At 41.4% G+C, this 11,074-nt stretch overlaps 1 protein-coding gene across 2 annotated transcripts; it reads right to left on the bottom strand.

Moving 5' to 3' along the window:
* Positions 1–457: 457 nt before the first annotated feature.
* Positions 458–7,678, bottom strand: LOC121868369 (iodotyrosine deiodinase 1-like). Of its 2 annotated transcripts, none has more exons than XM_042368902.1 (7): positions 7,539–7,678; positions 5,532–5,749; positions 5,345–5,450; positions 3,016–3,146; positions 1,682–1,807; positions 1,196–1,386; positions 458–757 (listed from the first exon to the last, which is right to left on the bottom strand). In XM_042368902.1, exons 2-7 carry the CDS (start codon positions 5,734–5,736, stop codon positions 575–577), a joined length of 942 nt encoding a protein of 313 aa, XP_042224836.1. In that variant the 5' UTR covers positions 5,737–5,749; positions 7,539–7,678; the 3' UTR covers positions 458–574. The 2 variants fall into 2 exon arrangements, with proteins under 2 accessions (XP_042224836.1, XP_042224837.1); XM_042368903.1 differs by having other exon boundaries at positions 5,532–5,742; positions 7,539–7,671.
* Positions 7,679–11,074: the final 3,396 nt, after the last annotated feature.

Below are 11,074 nucleotides of genomic sequence, written 5' to 3'. Positions count from 1 at the left end.
TTATTAGTAGTAGTAGTAGTATTTTATTATTGTGTGAAATATTTATTTTTTTCTATTAGTAGTTTTGTATTGTTAGTGTTCTGTGGCCACTTCAGATTCAAAATGATTTTAGTAAAAATTAAGTTCGTTTTCCTCACAACAGTAAGAATAGTGGTGAAGCTGTTTAATAAATAGATACATTAATATTTGTGCCAGGAACCTTTTGTTTAACCTCAGATAACTTATTAAAACTTTTCTTAGCTTCATATTCTGAAATTTTCAACCAAGAAATCACTCAAATTATTTTTAATGGCTGATAAGTTTTCAAAGTTGGAATCCTCAAAAACTCTATATTATAAAAAAATTTCATGGATGCAGCCAGTGGTAGGTGAATTATGCAAGTGAAGCACAAGTGTCTTAAACCATTTCGGTATTTTGGACATTTTACTTGTGTTGAAGGATGGAGTTAAATTACATAGCCATTATATAGATTTTATTTGTGTAATATAGTCATGTTTTAAATCCCATATACCAATAACATACCTCACTTAAGACAGCTGATCTAATACTACGTCACACCATTACAGCCACAGCACTATACTACAACCATGATCTTATCAAGGGGTTTGCGCGAGAATTTGGGGACGGTGGCGTCGCTAGCCGGATAGCCGACAGGGAGCAGCAGCAGCAGCTTCTCGTTGTCGGAAAGCTGCAGGAGGGTCTTGAAGGCTGGCCCGCAGTTGAGTGGTGTCGAGGTCAAGGTCACCAGCCCCGCCGTCTGTAGAACCAAGAGAAGGACTCTGTATTATACTGTAAGTTGTTGTAGCTTTATCCACGGAGCCCAAACATGGGAGCGTGACTGAGTTGGGGGCTCCAGAGGTCAACGAAGCCCTAAACTCGGTAAAGCCTCAGCGTTAGAGATAACATGATAAACGTAAACTGTTGTTATATTCATTATTGCTCTTGGATAACCTTACTATTAGGTACTCCAAATTATTTCACAGGATGATTAAACACCCTAACACAACTGGGTGGGAAGATTAGGGTAGGTTAGGTTCTGTTAGCCTTAGGATGCTTGATCAGGTGAACTAAGCTTGGGTACTTAATCATCACGTAGTCCTTACTCTATCCCAATCTACAAGTAGCCCCTCAGAATATATTAGTCTTGGAGTTCAGCAGCTACGAGTGGTAACGCTACGGTTAGACAGTGACTCACGTGTATGGCCGTCAGAAGGATACCACCGGCTATGGCTGTGGAGATCTCGTGGTAGTAGTGATTCCTCTTACGGCCATCAGGTAGCAAACTATACGCCTGCTTGAATACCAGCAAGATCCACGGTGCCTCCGTCAGGTACTCCTTCACCCAGTTCGTTTTTAATCCCTTCAGATCCTTCACCCACTGGCTACCTGGAGGAAGAGGGAGGGGGAGGCGTCATGAACGAAGTAGAAAAATGTGATGTGTTACCAAACGTACTGTAGGGAGGAGAGTTGTATGTTGAATGGAATCGTCGTAATAGACTCCAACCAACTCATTGGGACTAGCACCAACTGTAAGGGTTAGGTTGGGACTCAACTGCACACTGACAAAAAAGAGAAGAGGTTAGAAGAAGTCATGTGCTGTTGAGAGAGAGAGAGAGAGAGAGAGAGAGAGAGAGAGAGAGAGAGAGAGAGAGAATATATATATACACCATGAACCACTCACCCATTCTCTTTGTGTAGTTAATCTCTTCCTCAGACTCAACAATGGATCTCAGCTGTTGCTTCACGTCAGGGTCATGTACTGCCACGAAGGTCCAGGGCTCAGTGTGTGCTCCCGACGGTGCTGTGCCTGTAGGGTGTGATGTTTGGAGTTGTTTACAGTAGGTCATAGGTATCCCTAGTCCTATAATACGCCCTATCCTATTCCTATAATATGCCCTAACCTAGTCCTATAATATGCCGTAACTTAGTCCTATAATATGCCCCAACCAAATGAATACCACTCCAAGTAGACACCATCCTAGCCTACCGATTGAAGACTAATGGTTAGTTAAATTGTGAGGGAGGGTCTAATTAGGACAAGGTCACTGGCATCCTGAAGGGGAGTTGGGTTCCTTCTTCGTTTAATTTCTCTGTTGTTATACTTTGATATTTTCCCTAAACACTGGTCCTCTATATTGTCTTTATTATTATATTTCATCATCTTCATCATCCTACTGTCCCTTACATTATGTCATTATCACCACCTTCATCATCACTTTATACTATACCACTAGGATGCAACTTTGACTGGCCCACCTGTTACCTTACCACACCTCTTCTCTTACTTTGGCTCACCTCTCACTTTACCTTCTTTATTCCTTCTCTTATCTCATTTACTTGTTTTTTTATAATGTTGTTCCATTGTGCTTTTGTTTATTACGTGTTATCTCTTTTCGTATGAAGTTTATCATATTTCTTATTGTTTTTACAGTGTATTGTAGCCTATAGTACGTGTAGTAAGTGGGGAGGAGGACAGGTGTGTGGTGAGGAGGACAGGTGTGTGGTGGGGGAGGACAGGTGTGTGGTGGGGAGGACAGGTGTGTGGTGAGGAGGACAGGTGTGTGGTGGGGGAGGACAGGTGTGTGGTGGGGGAGAACAGGTGTGTGGTGGGGGAGGACAGGTGTGTTGTGGGGGAGGACAGGTGTGTGGGGGAGGACAGGTGTGTGGTGGGGGAGGACAGGTGTGTGGTGGGGAGGACAGGTGTGGGTGGGGAGGACAGGTGTGTGGTGGGGAGGACAGGTGTGGTGGGGAGACAGGTGTGTGGTGGGGGAGGAGGTGTGTGGTGGGGAGGACAGGTGTGTGTGGTGTGTGGGGGGGGACAGGTGTGTGGTGAGGAGGACAGGTGTGTGGTGGGGGAGGACAGGTGTGTGGTGGGGAGGACAGGTGTGTGGTGAGGAGGACAGGTGTGTGGTGGGGGAGGACAGGTGTGTGGTGGGGGAGAACAGGTGTGTGGTGGGGGAGGACAGGTGTGTTGTGGGGGAGGACAGGTGTGAGGAAGAGGGAGGGGGGAATTACCTGCCGCCTTGATAACGTTGTCGATGACCTCACGAGGTACGGGGTCAGAACTGAAGAACCGAATTGAGCGACGTTGGTTCATTAACTGGTAGTACTCCTGTGACTTCTTGATGCTCTCCTCTGGCGACATTCTGCACACGCACACACACACCAAAAGATATTAAAAAACAGCCTTTTCTATAATAATAACAATAGCTATGTCAAGTTTTAAGAAGCCCTAAAAATAATGATCATCATCTTGTGAGCAATTTTCAATTTGTCCGTGTTACCGTCCGTGTTCAGGGGTGTGATGACGGAAGACATGAGTTTAAAACTCCTCTGGCAATACGATGAGCACAGTGACCCGTGAAAGTGGAAGGATTAACATACAAAAGCTTTTGCAACAGGTTCGTGCTTGTACGTTTATTCTCTGGGCTACTTTTAGAAAAAGTTTGGTGAGGTTAATATTCATGTTCTACTGGGAACGTTTGGTTAGGTTATGTTATGTTAATTTTCCTGCAGTTTTGAAGGGAGGTTAGGTTAATTTTCATGTTATTTTGGAAAGGTTAAGATTATCTATCTATATAAAACAAAAAAGTATGTCTGTTTGTGCGTGTGTGTGTGTGTGTTTTTGTTTGTGTGTCTGCACGAGAATCTCGGAAACGACTTTACCGATGTGTAGTGTTGATGAATGGTGTTATATGTACTGATGATGGATGATGTGGTGGTGGTAGAGACTGGTTGATAGTAGTGGTAATGATGGTGGTGGTAATGATAATGGTGATAGTAGTCTCTACCACCACCACTATCACCAGAAACATGCCGCTATCACCATCACCACCACTGTCACTACCACCGTCACCACCACCACTACATATAACACCATCAATCATCACTACATATAATACCATCCATCATCACTACATATAACACCACCCATCATCACTACATATAACACCACCATCAATCATCACTACATATAACACCATCCATCATCACTACATATAACACCACCATCATCACTACATATAACACCACCCATCATCACTACATATAACACCATCCATCATCACTACATATAACACCATCCATCATCACTACATATAACATCATCCATCATCACTACATATAACACCACCCATCATCACTACATATAACACCATCCATCATCACTATATAACACCATCCATCATCACTACATATAACACCAACCATCATCACTATATATAACACCACCCATCATCACTACATATAACACCATCCATCATCACTACATATACACACCATCCATCATCACTACATATAACACCACCCATCATCACTACATATAACACCATCCATCATCTACATATAACCCCATCCATCATCACTACATATAACACCATCCATCATCACTACATATAACACCATCCATCATCACTACATATAACACATCCATCATCACTACATATAACACATCCATCATCACTACATATAACACCATCCATCATCACCACATATAACACCATCCATCATCACTACATATAACACCACCCATCATCACTACATATAACACCACCCATCATCACTACATATAACACCATCCATCATCACTACATATAACACCACCCATCATCACTATATATAACACCACCCATCATCACTATATATAACACCATCCATCATCACTACATATAACACCACCCATCATCACTACATATAACACCACCCATCATCACTACATATAACACCATCCATCATCACATCATACCCATCATCACTATATATAACACCACCCATCATCACTACATATAACACCATCCATCATCACTACATATAACACCACCCATCATCACTACATATAACACCACCCATCATCACTACATATAACACCATCCATCATCACTACATATAACACCACCCATCATCACTATATATAACACCACCCATCATCACTACATATAACACCATCCATCATCACTACATATAACACCATCCATCATCACTACATATAACACCATTCATCATCACTACATATAACACCATCCATCATCACTACATATAACACCATCCATCATCATCACTACATATAACACCATACATCATCACTACATATAACACCATCCATCATCACTACATATAACACCATTCATCATCACTACAGATCGGTAAAGTAGTTTCTGAGATTCTCACGCGGGTACACAAACAAATAAACAAATAAACAAACAAACAGACAGACAGACTTCTTTGTTTTATATATATATAGACGTGGCGGGGGATTGAATCTTGTCAAACATTTAGATTATGTGTACAGTTAGGTGAAAACCCCGTGTGTGTGTGTGTGTGTGTGTGTGTGGGCTGGGACACTTACCTGGTGTGTTTGTAAGGGATGTGTTCGAGGTCCTCTGGCCACAGGGGATCCACCACGTTGGGATCGTTGAGTTCATCGTCATCAGCGTCACCGACACCTCCAGATTCTGTTAACATGGAGACGAGTTATTCCTGAATGCTCCTCTGTGTGTGTGTGTGACAAGACAAGACGACACAACAACACTCACCTATAACATTGCGCCTTCCCGACTTTGGTTGGCTAGCTGCAGGGGTGGTGCGGGTGGAAGGACTCTTGCCTTGATCTGGGGTGAATTGGTTCAAGGTGGACCAATAAAGGACAAACTTCACCACCACCACCGCCAGACACGCTACACCCACCGTCAACCAGTTCTCCATCAGGAAGGGGACCACATAATTCGTCAGCAGACCCATGTTCTCCTGAGGACTAATACCATGATTATTCTTCACGTTTTTCTTTATGTTATGAGATACTGTGTACTGAGTTATCATAGTTATCTCTTGAGTACGGGTGATAATGAAATGTCACTAGGTCCAGCAATCACAATGGGAAGTCCAAACAAATATGCTGTTCATGTCTGTATTGAGGTTAGCTGTAAAATCAGTAAAAATACAGTAACTTTATGTCCTGTATGGTGTTTAGTCTTAGCGAGTTGGTTTGTTACTGTCATGGAGATGGTTTATAGTATTAAGTATCTGAACAGAATTTTAAATTGCTAACTGCGGATAGAATACCCTGAACATAAGTGGTGACTCCTGACATCTATATATGGGTCGTGTTGATAAGTGGGAATACTGATTTCAACGTCAGTTTACTAAAAAAAAAAAAGAAGAAAAAAGTCCTTGAATTACATAAAATTGTTTCATGTTGTTAATGTGACACAACGGGAAGCAGAGACTGTACTTCAAGAGGCGTGTTTTAACGGAGGCTGAAAACTATAGTAATTTTTACCTTAACGTTTAGCAGTAGATCAAGGTGTGTGTACATATACAACCTGAGACATTATCTTCATTTTATGATTAACTGCGCACTAACTTATTTTATTTGTTTTAGAATATAAAATTTCAATACCAGTACAGTTCTCGTTTCTTAACCTATGAGCAGAAATTTGCCTTCGACTTATTTAAACTGGTTATTTACACCTGTCTGTACTACAGCAGTTCTAACAGGCTACAGTTACATCAGAGCGCTACAGATTGCCAAAACTTAAGGCCGGGCAGCGTCTAAGGCTTGCGTAACCTAATCGTACTGCACCTTGCCTTGGCTTCCCATTTGGTGGACTCACGTGAAGATTAGTGCCCCAAGTTATTTCACATGATTAAACAGCCTAACGCTACGTAGTGTGGGTTTTCACTTAGGGTAGGCAAGGTTAAGTAAGGTTACGTTAGGTTAGTTTATGTAAGGTTACATTAGTTTTGAGGTGATTTGTGAAAGAACAACAATGACAACAACAGTAGCAACAGGATATTCTCAACAGGGGGAGGGGAAGGGGGGGGTGTGGCCTGGTTCTTATTTGTAAATATCACAACGGAAGTAACACATTTACTGTAAACTAACTTAGGTTTAATGATATTAATATATTGTAATCGCTCCATTGTTGGTCTTGTCACAACACTGGTAAATTAAAAAAAAAGAATTATAACTCACTAAAAAAAATGAACTTGACATTTCTAACCTGAAGCTGTGACCTCTACTACCACTACCATTATTAATAGTAATAAGAAATCAAGTTCATTTAAGAAAATGTAAAAAGGGCGCATTGATTCCATAAATCAAATTTATTATATAAACTTCCATGTAAACACGAACATTAATGAGGAAAATCGTATATATATATATATATATATATATATATATATATATATATATATATATATATATATATATATATATATATATATATATATATATATATATATATATATATGACAGTAGCACACGCAAACACACAATATTAATCAGCTAGATAGTACCAGCAGTATTAAATTAAGTTATGTATCCTAAAACTTGGCAACACACCGTCCTGCTCGGTGATCGTATTGCTAATCTAATTAATTACAACCCTGTAAATATCACTCCAAGTCATAGTTACATAAGTCATGTTCCCGAATTGGTAACCCAAACTGTTGAGAATATACGTGTTATATTACCGCGAGAAATTTTATTTTGTTATTTACAGTACATTCGTGACAGTACACATAGGAATATGTCTTACCTGCGAGATGATAGGAAGCTTTACAGATCTCCGTGAGAAGTTGTGACAGAACTGTAATAGGGATTGAGTGGACGCCGTGTACAAAACTCTAGCATGACCTCTTGGCCGTCTGCTTACTGACTAGTGACTTCCTACTACTGCTACCAGCTAGTCTACCCAACCCACCAGTGTTGCCAAGTGTGGTTGGTGAAGTCGGCTAGATTAACCTATAGAATCCGTTAGAAATCCGCTAAACACAATATTACGCACGTATCCTAAACAATATCAAATATTAAGTACTGGGAAGATATTGAAAGCATAATGTGTTGTCTAATGGTAGACCCTGCTGCTTTATGGCAGCGTGGGGTACGTGATATTTGTTCGCGCTCAGGGTGGGATGGAGAAAGTAAACTAAATTAAAGAATATCACTATCAGAAAAGAGGATGTTCTTAAGAAGATAAATAAACTAAAGAAAACAAAATCCACAGGGCCGGATGAAATTTTCCCTCGAGTCTTGAAAGAGTGTAGGGTAACAGATTAGCGGACCCCTCGTAAACTTATTTACAAAATCATTAGACACTGGAGTTGTGCCAGACTTGTGGAAACAGGCAAATGTAGTACCCATATTCAAAAAGGGAGACAGAGCATCAGCGTCAAATTACCGGCCGATCAGTTTGACGTCAGTAGTGGGGAAATTTCTTGAATCAATTATAGCAGATAGCATCCGATCGCATCCAGGTATATAGGACAAAGGTCAAGGACAAAGTTGGGCCTTTGAAGTCATGGAGGGGGGGAAGTGATCTATGCCAGTGAGGAAATAAGCAAAGCATTGAACAGCTACTTTTTATCAGTTTTCACAGAAGAAATTCACAAGGAAATTCCAGAGGTGGAACTGATATTTAGGGGAAATAAAGAAAAGAAATTAAAGAATATCACTATCAGAGAAGAGGATGTTCTTGAGAAGATAAATAAATTAAAGAAGACAAAATCCCCAGGGCCGGATGAAATATTCCCTCGAGGTTTGAAAGAGTGTAAGGAACAGATTAGCGGACCCCTCGTAAATTTATTTACAAAATCATTAGCCACGGGAGTTGTGCCAGACTTGTGGAAACAGGCAAATGTAGTACCCATATTCAAATAGGGAGACAGAGCATCAGCGTCAAATTACCTTCCGATTAGTTTGACGTCAGTAGTGGGGAAATTTCTTGAATCAATTATAGCAAATAGTATTTGATTGCATTTAGAGAAAAGCAAATTAATCTACGACTCTCAACATGGGTTTACAAAGGGAAAATCTTGTCTAACTAATCTGCTGACGTTTTTTTAGGAAAGTCTTCGAAGTAGTAGATAATGACGAAAATTACCATGTTACTTACTTAGACTTTAGCAAAGCGTTTGACAGAGTACCGCATCAGAGGCTTCTGGGAAAAGTTAAGGCTCATGGTATCGAGGGGAAAGTTTTAAATTGGATAAAATCATGGCTCACCGATAGAACACAGAGGGTCAGCGTAGATGGTGTTATATTTGAGTGGGGCTGTGTAACCAGTGGGGTTCCCCAGGGTCAGTACTGGGCCCACTTTTGTTCATAATCTACATAAACGATCTAGATACTGGGATCAGCAGTGACATAAGCAAGTTTGCGGATGACACCAAAATAGGGCGGCAGATTAATTCAGGGCAGGATGCAAATGCACTACAGGAGGATTTAAATAAACTGAAGGAGTGGTCAGAGAAATGTCAAATGAAATTCAACACCAGCAAGTGCAGCCTACTTAATATTGGAAGAACAAATACTGACAATGTATACAGCCTTAACAACATCAACCTAGAGAGGTCGACTTGTGAAAGAGACTTAGGGGTACTTGTAAGCCCGGACCTACGGCCTAGAAAACAGTGCGTTAATGTTCGAAATAAGACAAACACAGTATTAGGTTTTATATCTAGAAGTGCAAGTAAAAAGAGTGCAGAGGTCTTATTGTAACTATATCTTGCGTTAGTCAGGCCGCACCTCGATTATGCGGTTCAGTTCTGGTGCCCTTATTATAGAATGGATATCAATTCACTGGAGTCGGTGCAGTGAAGAATGACGAAAATGATTCCGGGACTTAGAAACCTCCCATATCAAGATAGGTTAAAGAAACTAAACTTGCATTCCCTAGAAAGACGAAGAGTGAGGGCAGATATGATAGAAGTATTTAAGTGGGTGAAAGGAATCAATAGAGGTGATATAGATAAAATTCTTATAATATCCGAGGAGGATAACTCGTAGCAACGGATTTAAGTTGGATAAGTTTCGGTTTAGGATGGAGATAGGAAGGAACTGGTTCACAAATAGGGTGGTGGACGAATGGAACAAGCTTAGCAACTTTGTAGTAAGTGCTGGAACGCTGGAAAGTTTTAAAAGGAGGTTAGATAGATTCATGGATGATAGAGAGTGGTAGTAACTCTCGACAGGAGCTGCCATGCACAGGCCAACTGGCCTATTGCAGACTCCTTATTTTCTTATGTTATGTTCTTATGTTAATTATCCACCCTTCAGTTAGGATTGTCACACTGCACTAAAACATTCTCCAGCCTGTGCCAAAATGGTGAGGAAATGAAGATGGGGAATGCGATGACTTCTGTAAACAAACCTACTCCCAGAAATAAGCACAAATGTTTCGTGAGCTTCTACGATGACTGGAAAGAAACGCACAAACATTAACATACTGTACATTATACATTTACTTTGGGTTAGGTTTTGTAGAGGAGGATGGGGGGGTAATTTATTGTCGTAATGTTAATGTTTGTGCGTTTTTTCTTGTTCGAGTTCCCAATGATTTGAGAGATGACGTAAATTGTACAGTATAAAGAGAATTTACTGACGCGACAAAATGTTTCGGTGAGGTGGATGGCAGGTCCCTCACACATGCCCTTGGTACATGAGCCATTTTTCACACACAACAGGTTACAGAAGACTATAATTTACACAATGTTTTGTAGTAAGGCACCAGTATACACCCCAAAGACACGAAAATATACAAGTTTAAAGGTTAAATAAACAGTAGCAAGACATGTGGATGATATTTTGTCAGCCCCAAGAAACATTATGCTTATACCTGCTAGGTAAGAATACGAGGCCTTCATAATTTGTTTTCAATTTGTAAGTTCTTTGCAAATTAAATTTTCATCATTATTTAATATTTGTAATTGGAAGACACTCTACTCTTACTTATAAGATGCACCGCCGTCCCTGGGAGGGCCCATGGGGGCGCCACCGTCTCTAGGAGGGCCCCTGGGGGAGCCGCCGTCAAAGGGAGGGCCCATGGGGGCGCTGCCGTCCCTGGGAGAATATCTGGGGCGCCGCCGTCCCTGGAAGGGCCCCTGGGGGTGCTGCATTCCCTGGGAAAACCCCGGGGGCGCCGCCGTACCTGGGAAAAAGACTGGGGGCGTCGCCGTACCTAGGACGGCGTCTGGGTGGCCGCCGTACCTAGGACGGCGTCTGGGTGGCCGCCGTCCCTAGAAGGGCCCCTGTGGGCGCCGTCACCCCTGGGAGAGCCCCTGGGTATACCACCAC

This window comes from Homarus americanus, unplaced genomic scaffold, assembly GCF_018991925.1.
Source record: "Homarus americanus isolate GMGI-L3 unplaced genomic scaffold, GMGI_Hamer_2.0 scaffold19318, whole genome shotgun sequence".
NCBI classification, from domain to species: Eukaryota; Metazoa; Arthropoda; class Malacostraca; order Decapoda; family Nephropidae; genus Homarus; species Homarus americanus.
This window is presented reverse-complemented; position numbering and strand designations above follow the sequence as displayed.